The following is an 18,693-nucleotide window of genomic DNA, read 5'->3' on the forward strand; positions in this document are numbered from 1 at the left end:
GTTTACAGTCTAAACGAAACGACACAAAAGGAAAAGGGGATGAGGAGGGGAGATGATGAAAAGTAAACTCAGGCACCAACTCTTAAAGAGACATATTGGTTCTTCTGGGGGTCAGCTGGCATGGAAGCTTGTCCTCTCGTGTTCTCTTTCTAACACTTTTAGACTAAAATGAGTCATGTTGCCACTGCCCATTTCATCCCTCAGTGGTAATGATAGTTGTAGGTAGGATGCAAAGAACTCATTTCAGGTTTCAGTGATGAGAGAGAAAGGGGTTTTTTAAAGGATAAAGGAAAAGCCTGCAATATATTCAGGTTTAAATTGCCCCAAAATGCCTTTTAAGCTATGGATACTATTTTTTAAAACCCTCAGAATAACCAGGGATGCTAGAGTTTCTGGTGTGGCCTGACGTGCTCTCCCTAACACGTGAGATACCGGTAAGTGGACAATTTGATGAGCCAGGTTGGTGGGATCAGGTCTTGATAGTGGCACTTCTAAAATGATAGCTGCCAACTCATGTTTGGCACATTGTTAGAGCATTGCTGATTTGCATTACTAGAGCGCTTTCCCACATGCAAAGACACAGACGTTGTGCTGCAGTAAAAACAAAAAACAAGGAGCAATACGGCCATCACTCTTACTATTAGCAAACGATTAACATCTGCGCAAACAGCACTGCTCTATCAGTCACGGCTGCTTTCCAGCGCAGGGGCTTTCTGAAGGGAATTCTCTTTTCTAATAAATCACTTGTGTCAATTAGGGGATGTAGCCCTTGCCAGGAGATGTGGTTGACTGTTCCCAATTAAGCCTTAATGAATAAGAGCAAATGGGATGCTGGAAGCTCTCAGCCGACAATAGCTGTTCAGGGTGTGTGGGTAGGGAAGGGGGTGAACTTAAGCTAAAAGGTAAACAAAAAGGAGCAACAAGGCAGACAGCCGACATGACATGGCCCCCTGGAAGTAAATCAGGCAAGGCACAGATATTTTAAAAATCTGCCCCAAGCTTTTCAGGATATTGCACCTTTCACAGAAAGGAATAATAAAGTCACAAGTAGAAATAAGGGATCCATATGGGATCACTCCCCACTCTTTGCCAGCTGCATAAGGCAGGCACAAAAAGGGCAATAAAGCTATATTAGGAATTCAGTAGTATTTTCCTGAATGTTCAGGCTATCACTGCCCTAAGCTATCACATAACAAGCAGTACAGGGAGTACAGCAATTGAGTATGACATCAACGTGAAGCAAGAGTCTAAATAATGCACTCCTTATTATAGGACAGTATGAGACACCCACCAAAACAAAACAAAACAAAAATCCTAACACAACATGGTTCTATAATTTCTACATCAAAATCTAGAATGATGCAGCCTGCAGTAGATTTTTTTTAGAAGGACAACAACAAATAACAAAAACAGTAGGTTTGAGTCTGTCTCCTGTTGAGACAGATGAACATTAAGGAAAGCCTTTAAAAATGGCCACCTAGAGATAAAGCACAAAATAATGAGGCCATGCGCATACAAAATCTGCACACTTACTATTAATCCGGCACTGGTGGGCCTGCATATTGTTATTTAAATATAAGGCAGGCTGTGTAGCTTATGCCCCACAGGATTTATGGCCTTCACAGAGCTAGTTAGCACTTTGCCACAGGGCAGGGTTAGCTATTATTTAAAACAACTGGGGCCCTGCAACAAAAAACGTAGCAGTGTGCTCCCTGGTGTGATCTGAGCCTGTGGCTAAGGGGTGTGTGTGTGTGTGTGTGTAAGAGAAAAACAGACGACAGCAGTAAAGGCAGGAGTCCCTGCTCTATGCGTCAGTCTGTCTTCGAAGCAAGACTTATTCATTAATTTTTGAAAGAGGAAAGTTAAACCCAGCCTGGCTGCAAGTCAATGGAGCAGTTGGTACTGAATGGATTTGGCCTAGGTAGGACAACGTCAAATGATGGGTGTTGACAAATCACTTCTCCTCCATTACCAAGTGGATGCAACTTGCAAGCATATTTTCTTTGGCATACTCCAAGTTCAGAGCAGAGATGGCGGAGAAAGTTCAGGCCACATTTACAGGCAAAGCGTCCCAGTCTGCACTTTCTGAAACAACACAAGAACTAAAACACAGATGGTCTTTGAAATTCACAGTTTTCTGGATTTTGCAATGTAGCTCTCCGGTCAAGTAATGCTTACCGAAGTGCACATACTTAGGTAAAGTGTGCACAAAACTGCATTATATTTGGGAAAATTTGTTTTGAACTATTGTGTGCGTTGGTAAAAATTGTATACAAACGTGTAACTGGAGAGCTCATTCGGTAAGGCATGAGACTCTTCATCTGAGAGTCAGAGGTGACAATAAACAGAGTAGAAGGGAAAGGGTTATGAAACAGGAGGCAGAGAGGCACCAGGTAAGAGAGGACAGGCAATTTGGGTAGCTAAAGAATGCTGTAACTTTTCTTGGGCAGCGTAGGGAGACTGAACAGCGGCACAGCAGGGCTGGCTCTTACATCTGCCAATGGACGTAAATTATGCAGACAGCCATATGTCAAACAGACAAGAACATCCCTGGTGTTGAGAACACCAGTCAAGCATGTTGTGCAGCATCAATATATGCACATCAATGTGTTAGAAAACAAAGTATATATATCTCCTATATGCTACACTATGGAGATGCTTTGCCTAAAAGCATAATTCTCAAATAATGAGACAGGACTGCCTGCATTGGAAAACTTAATAAGAGGGTTCAAAGTTAAAGGGAAGGGTCCTGATTTTGGGACAGCCTTTCTCTTCCAAGTCATTATCTAGGAAGGATGAATGCCACCTTATTAATTTCGAAACAGGGACTTGGGAAGAAAGCAGCTCAGGAAAAGGAGCTGCTTTGTTCTCAGGATAGTTCAATGAGAGCAGAAATTTGTCATCCTACCCAAGGCCAGGGAGCACAGAACCAACATCCTGAAATAATGGCTGGGGCAGCTTCCTCACCACCGCACCAGCTTCCCTGGACCTACTTAAGTCCTGTGTGCCTTGAGGGAAGGCAAAAGCGAAGAAGCTCAGGCCAAGGAGCTCACGCCACCAGTTCCACAGCTAGAGGCACTTGGCAGAAAAGAGGAGTATAAGTTACCAGATTTTTTTTTCAATGAATCCGGGGACATTTTAAATAAATAAATACTACACATTTGGGACATTGATGCTGCAGCGATGGTGGTGACAGAGGGGTGGCTGCCGTGTTGACCTTAACCGCCACATTTCCCCTTCCTCCGAGGCTTCTATCTCCTTTCTCCATGAGTCTGGGCAGCCCCTGAGTTGTTGGTTCTTCGGTGGTGGTGGTGGTGGGATAGCGGTGCACAGTGGGTCAGGCATGGAAGGTGGAGAAGGAGGGCTGAGAGCGGCAGCGGCGAGGTTCAGGCAGCACGATGCCTCGCTTCCCGTCGGAGCAGCCCCAATCCCATTCCTACTTGCGTGCAAGCAGGAGGGGGCGGGGATCTCTCCGCTGGGAAGGGAGGCTTCCCATTGCCTAACTGAGAGGTCCCTGCCCCCTCCTGCTTGCATGCAAGCTCTGATAGGCAGCGTGAAGCCTCCCTTCACAGCTGAGAGATCCCCGCCCCGCTCCTGCTTGCACGCAAGTAGGAGTTGGGAGGCTGCTTCGATAGGCAGCGTGAAGCCTCCCCTCACAGCTTAGTTGCTGGGCTCAGGGAAGGTGGAGGCAGCCCGGAAGCTGCATCTTTGAGTCCCTGCACCACCATCATAGGGGGACTTCTGAGCAGCTCCTGAAGCCATCCAGAGATACTGCTCCAGGCTGCTGAGACTGCCGCTGCTGCGTTTCCCGGGGACATTAGATGAAATCCGGGGACACTGCGGGGATGGAATTTGTCTGGGGACTTATTCACAAATCCAGGGACTGTCCCCGGGAAACGGGGACATCTGGTAACCCTAGTATAAAGGCAACAAACAAACAAACAAACACTTTCTGCACATTCATTTCATGATCAGATCATTACTGCAGTGAAGGAGGAGAGCTGAAGGTACAGGAGAAGTCTAAGGGACACTCGCCTGAAAGAGCAGCTCTTAACAGGCTGAAAGGTGCACACTGTGGGAATACATTTTCAGGTGCTCCTGCACCTTGCCGCAGTAAGGTAACCTTCCGTGCATTACACGGAAGGCAAGAGGATCTGGCAGAGGTTTGCTGCCTGGATCCCTCCGGGCTAGCAGCAAAGCGCAGCAAAAATAACAGTCAGTAAGAAGTTTCCCACCCAGAAACTCACCCAGATACAGTGTTGTGATTGGTTATTAATAATGTTGTGACGTTGTTCAGTTTACTAATAAAAAGCCTCTGCTCTCTGTAGCGGTGTGTAGAGTGCGCGAGACAAGCCAAGAGAGAACAACCGTGCGAGACAAGCCAAGAGAGAGAAAGCGAAAGGAAAACCAAGCCGCACAGAGCAGTAGCTGGGAAAGCGCAACTTCACCATTGACTGCAGTCTCTTAGTCTTTATTTCTTTTATTTCTAAAGTTTTGTTTGGCCGCCTTCTTAGTTTTGGCCACCGCTTCTATTCTTTCCTTTTTGGAACCTCAAGCCTTCGTAACTCCAGAGGAGCCTTCGTGACTCCAAGGAAACCTTCAGAAACCTTCAGAACTCCAACAACAATCTCACGACCTTCAGGTTCATAACCAGCGGACCCTTTCACGGCCAGTGGGAGCAGGCACTCTGGAATTACTGGCTGTCCCAGATGCTGGTTATCCCCACAGCACACACACAAGTGGTCTGTCTATAAGAATCGGGGCAACATATAATATATTAATCAATCATAAAGGCCCTCACATTAAAAAAAAAGTTAGAAAAAGTTAGAAACATTTTTAAAAGGATGTTCTATAGAGGAGGGAGAAAGGTTGTTTTCTGCTGCTCCAGAGAAGTGGACACAGAGCAATGGATTCAAACTACAAGAAAGAAGATTCCACCTAAACATTAGGAAGAACTTCCTGACAGTAAGAGCTGTTTGACAGTGGAATTTCCTGCCAAGGAGTGTGGTGGTGTCTCCTTCTTTGGAGGTCTTTAAGCAGAGGCTTGACAGCCATCTGTCAGGAATGCTTTGATGGTGTTTCCTTCTTGGCAGGGGGTTGGACTGGATGGCCCTTGGGGTCTCTTCCAACTCTATGATTCTATGATTTACTAAGAACAACAAAAGCAAAGCTACTTCCTAAACAAAACCAGGACCTTGGCTATGCAAACATATCTGGGAAGAACATGAAGCAGTGAGGGCACCACCACAGAAAAGGCCTCACCGAAAGTTTTATATCTGAGTGTGGAGGTGCTCTGAATGGAGTATCGCTTGAAGTCATCCACACCCAGAGGAGTTTAGGATTAAATAACAGCAAGGCTAGGTCTGCTTCTAGACAACTACAACCGAACTTGTTTTCCTGATTCAATCTAGCAAACAATTCTTACATATACTATTTATTCAACTAGCTTAGTAAGCAGGGGTCAAAGGGCCAGGTCATTTAGATGAAAAGTGCTGCCTCTGTGTTTGTTAAAAGTTTGAGATATCTCTGTTAGCATAAAGGCAGGAAGAGCAAACGAGACAAACCAAGCAGGATCTGCAGTAAGTCCATCAGACTTGAGTATTATTGAATTTTCATTTTAAAAAAACCGAAACCAAAAACCTAGAGAACTACAGAAGAAACAACTCACAACAGCCCAAGGGTTTTAAATATTTCAGGCCCTGAAAAGCCACAGAGAGTTTAAAATAGTAATTTAATTGGCATTTCATTCTACACTATTGCTTGTAACACTATGTAATTTATTTATCAACCAGGTTTCTGCTTGCTGACTGACAGCTGCTCAGAAAGTAAAACACTAATGATGCTTGGTGGTGTTTCTGACCCTTTAGGTGTCAACAGTTAGGGTCCGATGCCACAGTTGCTAGAACAACACTACAGAGGCAAAATAGTCTCTCAAGCATCTCAGCCCTCAAGCTATGAGGAAGACACTGCTATTTCTTGATACTTTGTTAATATATGTAAACCACAGGTTACCATTTGCTAGAGTAAAATAAATATTTGTTTTAAAAAGTCTATAGCTCCACAGTGGTTGTTTTTTGTTATCATACCCTTTCAAACAGCACCATCTCTTGGTACAGGAGCAAGGGCCTGACCATCATGGGAGTTCCTAGAGCAGGGGTTGGCAAACTTACCCGGCCTCGGGCCAGTTCCTCCAGCGCCAATCGTGCAGTGGGGCGGAGGCGGGGGAGCACACATGCGTGTGCACAATTTCCAGCGCACTTTCGGGTCTGCGGAGGCTTGCGCACGTGCACAAGCTATTTCCGGTGCTCCGCTGACCCGGAAGTGTGCTGGAAATGACGCTTGTGCGCACAAGCTATTTCCAGTGCTACGCGCCCCGAAAGTGCACCGGAAATGACGCTTGCGCATGTACACAAGCTATTTCCAGCGCTCCGCCACCCCGAAAGTGCGCAGCTGCACCGCACCGCACCAGTAAGAGCGGGAGGCGGGGGTTGCGGGGAGCTGGAAAACTGAGTGCCTCGGGCCGTATCCGACTCGCAGGTCTTAGTTTCGGGAAGCCTGTCCTAGAGAGAAAAAAACTGTAGATTTGCACATTTCCTACTTCCAATGATTTTTTTCCCCAGCAAGGAAACAAAGTGCTCATTTTTGGGGAGTTCAATTAGCTCCAGATGCTCTGTGGGCTCATGAATCACAACATGAGCAAGAAGTGCAGCTCCCACTTTAGATGTCATATCAGAAATGTAGATATCTGTAGTACAACATCAGGTTCACAAATGCATGTTCAATGACCACAACTTCAGTTTATTTCTTTGAATGTGTGAATGAGTAATCACAGCAACAATTTTCAGCTTGCTTCAAATGCAACACAATTCCATTCACTTGTGAGCCTAGTTTGCCTCATTTTCTCTGCACCTGTTACATTTCAGTGCTTTTCTCTTATTTTCTTCTCCTTTAATTCTCCCTCTCACACTGCCAACATGGGCTGTGGATGCAGAACAGACTTTGTGGACTCTGTTTTGCTTTTCTATAATGTCACAATGCAGCATCACTTGATGGTGTTTGGGGTGAGAAATGGGAGCTACAAGGGCTATGATTATTGTGCTAGCCACCCCCACATCCCCTTGAAATTATACTGCATTGAATTATGCCAACAAAGTCTGCATGAATGAATGAATTTTGCACTGGGGCATTCTGGGGACAATAATGCCAGCCAGCAGAAGATGCTACAGATGCCACTACTGGAGACAGGCCCATCCACCCCTGGAGACCACAAAATGGTCTCCTAAACATGGAAGATGTTGCAAGCTTGTTTTCTCCTGCTCTGGAGGGTCGGACCTAAACCAATGGCTTCAAGTTACAAGAAATGAGATTCCGATGAAACATCAGGAAGAACTTTCTGACAGTAAGTTGGACAGTGGAACGGACTTCCTGGGAGGTTGTGGACTCTCCTTCTTTGGAGGTTTTTAAGCAGAGGTTGGATAGGCATCTGCCATGGATGCTTTAGCACTGCAGGGGATTGGACTAGATGACCCTTGGGGTACCTTCCAACTCCATAATTCTTTGATCCTATTATTCTTCCTTCTGACCTGCATTATTTGTTGGGCAAATGAAAAGTGAACCAAATAGGCCTTATTCAGCTCACTATTGCATTTGCCAAAATGACTGCATACCACTACCACTAGAACTCCCATACTCAAGCACTTAAACTTTCAGAAAACCTAGGTGCAGGTCTACTTTGATTTTAATCAGTGTAGTCAAAAGTAATGCTGCTCTTCTCCCCCACCTCTTTCCCGCCACACACCCTCCCCCACCCTCCAAGTGAGTTAGGAGATTATTCAGTAGTACTGACAGATGTTGCTGTTTGCCTACGAAGTTCCCACTCAGACACAATATATTTTAGTATTGTATCTCATTTGACTATTATAAGAGTTCCAAATTCAGTTATTGAAATCACTAGGTAAAATAGTTCAAGCACCAGAGCTGGGAAAGACCTCTTAGTCCAACTGCATGGGACTGGTCTCAGTGGAGCATCAAAGGGTAGCTATCTATGCTCATTGCACTGATGTGGCGTTTCTAGTACACAATCTCAAGCCCACCGCTCATCCCTGGCGCAAGCAGCCTAAATACTCTCTGAATTACTCATAATTTTTTTGAACAAAACCTAACTAGATTCCTTGCTATGAGTGGACAGAATCCAATGGCTTGACAGTTAATCTGGGGAAACAAACAGACGGGCCCATTACGAAAGAGAAATCCTACAAGGTAGTTTCTTCCATAACTCAAAGTTGAAAACTGCTGAACTAGAAGCAAAAAAGTTACTCAACTGTTAATTAAATGGCTGGCTATGGATACTTTTTAAATTCACCATAAACGAATCCTGCACCTTCATCTTATCTAAATTTCCATATTCCATTTATGCAACTCAGATACATGTGTCTGACAAGATCAATGTACTCTCTTTAATTATCTTCCAGCAACAGTGTCAAGTGTAACAGTGAGGCCATCAATCGTAAATCACATTTTATTACTAGGTGCAAATGAAGCATGTTGATCTTTCTGATTAATGCATTTAAAGAAACTCGGTATTAGTTTATAGATTGCACCTACAATGTTTATTTTAAAATAGCAAGCTGTGTTATTTGGAGTAGAAAATAACTTCCCCTTTCATCCAAGTATTGTCAGGATTTCAAAGTCAAATTCTAAACGGACTAGAGATTCAAACAAACGAAAGCACTGGCCGTGCACTCATGGTAATTTACAGTCGCGTAGTTTTGGAAGATAAGCTGTTCCAATCACCTCCTAAATAGGGCCATGGGACCACGTGCTCCGTCCCTCCCCATCTAACATGCCTAACCCAAGGCTACTGGATAGCCACATGGGGGTGTAACATTTTAAGAGGACATTTGCTCATAAACTCCAGTGTGTGTAGCCTTAAGCAGAACAACTGATATCCCAGATAGATAAAATCCAGAAATCAACTGCACTACCTTGACCTACATAAGTTGGTACTTAAACAAGGGTAAACTTTCAGCCATTTCCCCCCATGAAGGGAACCTAAATATGGGGTGGATTGTGGGGAGCGAGAAACTACAGTGAAAATCTACTGCCTTCGGGAACTTGAGAAAACATATGCTTATATATTCATAAATGTTACTTACTTCGTTCAGATCATCCTTTGCATTGTAGTAGACAATATCATTAGTCTGTGCAGGAGAAAAAAAATGGAGTTATTTTTTTTTAACCCTATAATACCAAAAAGACACTACAAAGCCATTAATATCGAACTTAATTCTGCATTTTCTGAACTTAAAAAATATGACCATTAATTTCCCCATATGGTCTGGCCTTAAATACCAGCCATAGCATGCTGGTGTGATAACCCACAGTGCAGGGATCTCACAGGGCACAGCGGAAGATTCTGATGAGGACATGTTTCAGGCTACTTTCTTGTTGAGAGAACCACCAGGAGACATTCAGGGCTCTCAGGCCAAGAAACACAGACCTGACCCCATCCTCTGCTGTAGATCTGCCTCTCCAGCCTAACAGAAATCAAAAGATACTAAAATTTATTTTGGAAGAAGCATTTCAACAGTCCACATCTGATTACTTCTGTGGAACGCTTACAATCGGTGGTTTGAAGGTTCTAATAAAAATTATTATTATTATTATTATTATTATTATTATTATTATTATTATTATTATTATTATTATTATTTGCTTAAGCCTAGCAGTAAAGCAATGCATGCTTCTGGTAATAAGGAATATTAATAACAAACAAAATTATGTTTGTTTGTTTGTTTCTTGTTTAAAAAGCCTGGAATGCCTTTTATCCCTGTTTTTAAGTCTTAAGGGTATGCATTATCAACAATGGATGCAATCCCAAGGCTAGGTCCACCAGGATGAGCACAATCGGACCCAGCAGATCTCTGGCTGGCTACACCAGCCTACCTATCTCGGCCCAGCTCTGCCAGTGATACACCACCACATCTGCCCCATTCCAGTTTAGCTGAGACCCAGCAGCCAACTGACCCCAGCAGATCTTAAGTTGGCAGAAGCCCTGAAAAAATAGGTGTTATTGGGGCATGGTATGGGCATGACCAAGGAGGACATCGGCTGAATCCTAAACTCATTCTGCATGGTCATGTTCCCTGATAACCTGGCATAAATTAAACTGGCAAAAAGGGTTGTATAACTCAAACTCTGTTTTAAATTATTTTCCCCCGTCTGTCAGCTGAACAGTTTGGATCTGGCATACTTTATGCCACTTTAACTTAAGATGGCATAATTTACACAGGATTCCCATACATATTTAGGAGTGTCCCCCTAAATATCTGGCACCTGATCCATTTTAGAGAAACAGCTTCAACCCAGAAGGGTAGCTCTTGGAGACCTGACTCAGGGCTCATTCACACTTCTGCTTGTACCATGGTTAAAAAGCACAGGTCTGAGCGGTTTTGTGTTTGCCCCACAGCTTTCCATGGAAAACGTGCTTTTACCACTGAAGCAGAACAAATAACAAGCTACAGAAAGCCCATTTGCCGTTTGGTCCAATTCTGCGGTCAACCACGGGTTTTGCCCAGGGAAATGCGCAAGGGCTAACAGCGGTGTGTGGATGAGCCCTTAGGCACAGGCTGGCTGGAGAAGTTTGTTACCATTCTGTGCAGGTTGTCAGGCCTCTTCAGAAGCAAAGTCTACTAACCATTAATTCAGCTTGTAGTGAATTTCAACATAAACAGCTGAGTACAACACATAAAATAGGACTTCTGTTTCAGTGTATCTGAAGAAGTGTGCATGCACACGAAAGCTCATACCAGGAACAAACTCAGTTGGTCTCTAAGGTGCTACTAGAAAGAATTTTCGATTTTGTTTTGACTATGGCAGACCAACATGGCTACCCACCTGTAACTGAAACATAAAATAGGATAATTTATAATCAGGGGTTTTCAAGACCTCAAGAGAACACTATCAGTTATGCATCTATTTTACTGTGCTTTTCTTCAAAACTCCACCTGCAATTATTACAATGGGTTTTATGTATGGTTTAAAGAACTGAAGTGTACTTTGTATGATAAATCTAAATAGATCTAACAACACACATTTCTATCAGAACCCATTTCTCCCGCTCATTACTGCTGGCTTTATACCAAATCCAGAATGTTAAACATGAACTTACTGTTCGCCAATACAAGAGAAGAAATTCCTATCGCCATTAGAGACCCTAGCTAATTGGCACTGCATCGATCTCTCTCTGTAACCTGGTGGGCCATACTCAAAGAAGCAATTTACAACTTAGCATGTCGCTTTCAGGAAAGGATGATAGCAATCAAGTTTAAATTTCTTTTTACTCCTGTTATGTTCTGCACTTCTTATATAGAACTGACACAATTTCATCAGGTGGTTCTGCTTAAAAACATAAAAACTCCTCCCTTATTCCAAAAGACGCTTGATTTTCTTTTGTCCCTGGTATAAATAGCAAATAGCTGGGAAAAGAATGTTTCTCTGCACCCTTATTTGAAAAAAAAAATATCTGTTATGACCCAAAAGCATTTTATGAGTATCTGCCAGCGGCATTTTTGCTCTTGTAAAACTTAGAAGAGTTAAGATGACCTCCATTATTGTTTAAATATACCGTAATAGGGAGAGATCACAACACCTCAGTGAAGTGTTGGTACTCATATATTGATAAGTGTCATGAGTGCCAGGACAAAATTACTGCCATGGACAGCAAAAAAAAGAGGTGCCAGCACTCCATACTGAGCACTGTCACACAAAAAGCCTAGTCCTCACAGTCCTCCTCTAACATGCACTTATGTGGCAATGTATTTCTTTAACATGCTTAAATATACTGTAACATTCACATTGTGGTCTCTTCCAACTCTATGATTCTATGATCATTTGGGGCTCATTCATTGAGCTTAAGAACAGCATCGTCCTTCCTGCAGTGGCCAACCTAAGGGCTCTGGGAATCCCACAATCAGAATATGATGGCATTTACCTCACAGGAAGCTGCCTTATAGATTAGGGCAGTCTATTGGTCCATCTAACCTAGTGTTGGCAGCAGCTCTTTGGGGTCTCAAGTAGAGGTGCTCCACACCAGGGACTGAGCCTAACAACTTCTGCAAGTTTCTTCCTCACAAACTATGGGGATTTTGGAATGTGACTCTTTGGCCACGCCTTAATTATATGTGTTTCTCCCTATTCCCATGGAGAACATGCTTTTCTTTCTGCAACATCTGCAATGGTGGTTTTTACATTCTTAATGGGCAGAGGTTCTACATCTTTACCTCCAGGCTGAAGATTACACCAGGGTATCAAGATATGCGAGTGAGACAGATCAGTCTTCATCCAGTTGTGGGGACAGACAAAGTGGATGGCTGGGGGAACAATGTCTTTCCAGACAACGAAAGACAATTCACACATGAAGAGTGGGATGTTTTGTACGCTTAGATTTCTCATCTATTCCCATGGCCTTATCAAATAATGTGGAGCAGAACAACAAACAAATGTAAAATTGGTTCCTATATGCCAAGTAAATACTGCTTTTATTAAGTCTCCTAAGATACTTCTCTTTAATACCTTTGCCTCCACTTGGGTAATTCCCTGTGTAAATAAGGATGCTCTGTCTCTCTGTTTTTAAGACTGCTATAGCTCAGTGTTAACCTCACACTTGAAGAAGAAAAACAATCCTACCTTGCCAACTTTACTTTCTCTGATAAAGTTGTTAGAGGTACCTGACTTTACCCAAACCTCTCATTTCTTTAGCTATTTCCTACCCAAAGAAATGAGGAATTGTGAACACTCTGTGAGATTTCCCCCTCCTTTGAACAGCAGACCCTGTTTTAAGGTAAATCGTCGCAAACGGCACTGCTGACATGGGTTGCCATACGTCCGGATTTTCCTGGACATCCCCCAGCCCCACCCGGTTTCCGTGCAGACACTGCTTCTGACTGCAGTATTACGGGTATGTCCAGGAAACTCCAGACATATGGCAACCCTGTGAACCTCACTGGCCAATGACATTATCAACCCTGCACAGGGGCATTGTGAAGATAAAAAGGGATATACCAGTAATTCAGCTGTTCTTTGGAAGAAACTTAAGACATTAATAAATAAGTCTTGTACTGAGGTAGTTCATTCCAAATAATTTAAATCTTACTTTTAAAATCAGTTATATATTTCTGATTAGCAATTGCTTCAGCTTCATATTTATTTTATAACTGCAACTCTGTAAATGCTATAAAACTCAGCAAGACTAATTACTTGATGTACCCAGAAAATAATGGAAAGAGGGAACACATTCGAGCAAGACGGGGGAAGCCTTGAGTGCCAAAAGACGATATTGCTCTGTCTTCAGGCTGCTTTGGTCATTAGAACAGCAACACAAATGCAGTCTTTTGACAGCTCTAACTACGAGAAATGATGTTTCATTTCCTCCTCCTTCAGTTCTCCCTTGAATGTAGCAGCTTGTAAGAGTAGCTGCAGTTAGAAACTCATATAAGAAAGAGGCCAATATAGATGGCAGTGGGAACTGGCTGGCTCTTGTCCCAAAATTCCCATGAACAATTAACGCCCCATCTTCACTGTGCTTTTAAAGTAGTATTATGCCAATTTAAACAGTCATGACTTCCCCCAAAGAACTGTGGAACCGTTCTTTGTTAGATGTGATGAAAGTTGTGAGGAGACCCTGATTCCCCTCTCACAACTCCAATTCCCAGAGACCCTGGGAATTGAGATTTATTGTTAAGCCACTATAAACTGTGAGTGCAAAACAGGTCTCCAACAATTGTCATCACCTGCAACAGACTACATAATTGGGGGGGGGGGTAGGGTGGGAACCATGACTGTATAAAGTGGCATGACACTGCTTTAAATGTGTAGTGAAGATGGAGGCCTAAGTTTGAAATGATAAGTCTATTTGTGGGGAAATAACACCCACTGACTCTTTGTAGTTAGTTGTACTGACAGTGGGTTTAGTTTGTCAGCCTTCTTTCAACTTTCATTGCATTTTTCTTCAGAGCATAATGCTTCATATTCTTCACTTGAAGGCTCCCCCCCCCAGCCAGTTATAAAGGAAGATTTCTCTTGCAGCAATGGACATTTTTAAACTGCCTACTGGTTTTGAAATTTCCTATTATTTTAGTTTGCTGTTTTCTAAACAACTAGAAAAACATTGTCAATGCACTACCATATACCAGAGGTAGTCAACATGGTGTCCTTCAAGTGTTTTAATCTGCACTTCACATCAGTCCCACCCAGCGTGAACAATGGTCTGGGATGGTGCTCAAGTTTGAGATGACCAATAAGCCATGAGAGAAAAATCAGAAGGCAAATCAGTTGGTGTATATATTGGGGGGGGGGGGGTTAAGATTGCCTGACTTCTGGAGCAACCCAGAAGTCATGACCAAATAATAACCAGAGATACAGGAATACGCCAGAGCTTGAACAAGGCTCAGCTAAAAACAGGAAGTATTTCGTACATCTTGGGTAGGCAGAGTCAGTTCAGTTTTAGTATGTTGCATACTGCCCTGTGACTGTATGGTAAAGGGAGTATAGAAACAAACAAACAAACACCAAAACTCAGTTTAAAATAATGTAAGAATTGGATCTGACCAAGGTCCGCATATTCCAATGTTCTCTGCAAAAACAAGAGCACAAGGGGGTCCACTGAGTATGGGCTTGTGATCTCCTGATGAACCGTGGCCTTATATTTTTAAAGCTATTTAATTAATTGTACAATGCCAGTAAAAAATATTTTTAAAAAATGAGTGCACTTATTAGCCAAACCACTGAAAGGTGGTACACTACGACCAGTGTTGTCTTTACTTCTTGACTTTATGCTTGCAGCTATAATGATGGGGAGCAAGTGCTATTTTTAAAACTTTAGAAAATGAGTTATAATAATAAATAAAATATCACAAACTCATATGAAGTTAGCATTCTCAGCCATAACTGAAATCTAAGTCCAATGGCCATAGATCTGGGCAAATTCATACAACAAAGCTTTTGCTCCTGTTTAATTTAAATCATCACATCTCAGCCTTTGAATCTGCCAGTCTGCATTTGTGTTCTCGGTGACAGATAGTTGTTTTAATATGCACAAGTAGTATATGGAAACACAAGGAAAGCTTATTGTCATGTAATCGGATCGCTGAGGGGTGCCTCTATCCAGCCTCTTTATCATGCAATGATGAGAATCCAGCTACTTTTTCTCTCCACCTCTCAATTAACCTTTGCCAAGGATTAATGTGTGTCAAAATGGTCATTGTCACAGCCAGCAGATGCAAAGCCCTGACTTGTGTTGTAATATCTACATGCTAAGCTGCCAAATGTCACACTCTGGGCATGTTTTCATGTACTGGTGTCATGCAACAAGGCTTTTTGCAGTACAAAATTCCACAGAACAGTGTATGAGGGCAGCCGTCAAAAGCTATACAGTTTTATAGCGTCAGCATTTAAAATTTGATTGCAATGCCTAGGATGAGAACTGTCCACAAGAATGCAGCAAACTGTACATATGAAAGTAGTAAACAGACATACATCAGGTCTGACAATTTATCTGTGTAGACTAGTATTGTCTAACTGGAAACAACTTTTTAGGGAATCAGGAAGTGGTCCTACATTGGCTATTATTTCATCCTCTTAAGTGTAGATGCTGGGGATTTAATTCATGGGCTCTTTCGCTGAGCTATGGAATCTTCCCTTGTCAACTAACTGCATACTTTATAGACCTTGAAATGGTCTTAAAACATGGAATAATTTGGTTTTTTAAGTTTGGACCACACCTGGATAGGAGGCTGCCTAGAAGCTCCATGTAAGCTATCATGGGGTACTTGAAACAAGGGCAAGCGATAATAAACAAACAATACCTGTGTTCATATAGTCACACTAGCAAACCACCAAGCACAGGCTGCACGGCTCCACTGTCCACAACTTTAGCAATCCAGGTGAAGAACAGCCTAAAGACTGGTCATGTTTGCATGCACCGGTACTTAATCTTCTGTATTTGACTAGATTTGTGATCTGTGGAGTCCCTTGTGCACAGACATTATCCATTCATCTAAATAAATGTGATTATGTAAAAAAAAAAAAAACATAAGAATCACTTCATTAAAAGTTTGAAGCATGGGAAGTCGTATAAAATTAATAATTTGGCAGTTTATTTGGACTTATTTGGATTATTTGGATTATTTGATATTCATATGTAAAATTGGAATATTTGATGTGATTATTATAATTGGAAAACTTAATAAATATAATTGGCAAAAAAGAATCACTTCATTAATAACATGGTTATTCATTACATTATTAAATGGAGACTTTTTTGTTTCTAATTAATGATACCTGTTTTTAATGTTTAATGTTTTATTATGCTTTTATATTTGTTGGAAGCCACCCAGAGTGGCTAGGGCAAGTCAGTCACCTGGACAGGGTATAATAATAATAATAATAATAATAATAATAATAATAATAAAATTACTACTACTACAAAGGTATTTTAAGAGCAAAATGAATGATACTTCAAAGATTGTCAGAAAATATTCACATATGTTAAATGTTCTTGTGCTACAGCAGAATATATTTCTGCAGATAAACTGAATTAAAGCACGATACAGATTTAAACTTTTTTTTTGTATTCTCCACTTCCCTTCCTTTTCCACTTAGCCTAATTAAGCTATTGTCTTAATTCCATCCACCATTAATGAGAATGAAATTTGAACCAAGCATCCCTTCCATTAAAAAATGGTATATGTAAGAAAAACCCAACCCATTTATTTTACAAACAGACTTACATTTTGTGTAACTCATAGAGATACTGAAAGAAGCAATAAAGAACCAAACAGCAAGACTGTTCAGGGAAGCTGAGTCCTGATCATTTCTACTGTGTAGATGTGGTCCCTGCTCCTGCCCACCTAGCAGTTCGAAAGCACGTCAAAGTGCCAGTAGATAAACAGTGTTTCCGTGCGCTGCTCTGGTTCGCCAGAAGCGGATTAGTCATGCTGGCCACATGACCCGGAAGCTGTACGCCGGTTCCCTCGCCAATAAAGCGAGATGAGCGCCGCAACCCCAGAGTCGTCTGTGACTGGACCTCATGGTCAGGGGTCCCTTTACCTTTAAATATGCTTCAGAAGTATAACTTGCTTATTCAAGGCTCCTCCACACAAATACATCCTACAGTGTCTTATCATACTCCAAAGGGGTGTGTGTGAGATTGTTGTTGGTCCTGAATGGGGTAACTGTGCCCCTGAAGGACCAAGTGCGCAGCCTGGGAGTCATTTTGGACTCATAGCCATCCATGGAGGTGCGGGTCAATTCTGTGTCCAGGGCAGCTGTCTGCCAGCTCCATCTGGTACGCAGGCTGAGACCCTACCTGCCCGCAGACTGCCTCACCAAAGTGGTGCATGCTATAGTTATCTCCCACGTGCAATGCGCTCTATGTGGGGCTACCTTTGAATGTGACCCGGAAACTACAACTAATCCAGAATGTGGCGGGTAGACTGGTGACTGGGAGCAGCCGCCAAGACCACATAACACCAGCCTTGAAAGACCTACATTGGCTCCCAGTATATTTCCGAGCACAATTCAAAGTGTTGGTGCTGACTTAAGGGCCTCAGTCCAGTATACCTGAAGGAGCGTCTCCACCCTCATTGTTCAGCCCGGACACTGAGGTCCAGTGCCGAGGGCCTTCTGGCAGTTCCCCCACTTCAAGAAGCCAAGTTACAGGGAACCAGGCAGAGGGCCTTCTCGGTAGTGGCACCCGCCCTGTGGAACGCTCTCCCACCAGATATCAAAGAGAACAACAACTACCAGACTTTTAGAAGACATCTGAAGGCAGCCGTGTTTAGGGAAGCTTTTAATGTTTGATGGATTACTGTATTTTAATATTTTGTTGGAAGCTGCCCAGAGTGGCTGGGGAAGCCCAGCCAGATGGACAGGATATAAATAATAAATTGTTGTTGGTGGTGGTGGTGTAATGTGAACAATGGGTTAAATTACACAGTGCTGGGGCTCATGTCTTGAGTTAGCACATGTCCCACATCTGCATATTCAGAGATAAGAGACCAGGTGTGCTGGGTTACTCCAGCAACACCAGCAAGGCCAAGTGTATGACTTCTGGAGTCGTTCCCCCTCCTGTTGGTTCAGGAATGTACAGACAGGTATAATAGTCTCTAGGGCATTGTTTATATTATGCCTTGTCCTGTCCTGATGCTCTCCTGTTTCGCTGTCAGGGTCTGACTCTGAATCTGTGAGAGTTAAAGGGGTATGCTGTAGGTTTTACACCGCAGCATTAGCTTGCATGGTGATAGTGTTTGTGGATCTGTACATATGTATCTTTACCTGAAAGATCAGAATAACTGTACATAGTAGATAGCAGTATTTAGCTATTCTTCTGGGGCTCTGCATACTCTGGTAATACATCACACTGGTTGAGGTGTGGTGAACTTCCAACTGACTTCCACAAGTGACCAACAAGTAAGTGTGTGTGTGTGTGTGTGTGTGTGTGTGAAAGAACATTTGGCCAAATCTTTCTGCCTCTCACAAAAAAATAATCATACAGAATTTACAAATAATGAATGACCATCACATGATATCATAGATGTAGGAAATCATACTATGAAAATCATTGGTTTGCTGCGGTGGGACAAGGCAAGCAGTTAAATGCAATTAAATAAATAAACCATGTTATTTGAGGACTGG

The 18,693-nt window shown here is 42.6% G+C and overlaps 1 protein-coding gene across 9 annotated transcripts in view; it reads right to left on the bottom strand.

Moving 5' to 3' along the window:
• CACNA2D1 (calcium voltage-gated channel auxiliary subunit alpha2delta 1) overlaps positions 1 to 18,693 on the bottom strand; it is a 400,043-nt gene that overhangs the window by 166,964 nt on the left and 214,386 nt on the right. For all 9 annotated transcript variants that reach the window (XM_033162979.1, XM_033162986.1, XM_033162984.1 and 6 more), the window contains exon 6: positions 9,156 to 9,200. In XM_033162979.1, coding sequence (XP_033018870.1) covers positions 9,156 to 9,200 — 45 coding nt within the window. The remainder of the gene's footprint in view (positions 1 to 9,155; positions 9,201 to 18,693) is intronic.

The sequence above is a fragment of the Lacerta agilis genome, chromosome 10, assembly GCF_009819535.1.
Source record: "Lacerta agilis isolate rLacAgi1 chromosome 10, rLacAgi1.pri, whole genome shotgun sequence".
Lineage (NCBI taxonomy): Eukaryota > Metazoa > Chordata > Lepidosauria > Squamata > Lacertidae > Lacerta > Lacerta agilis.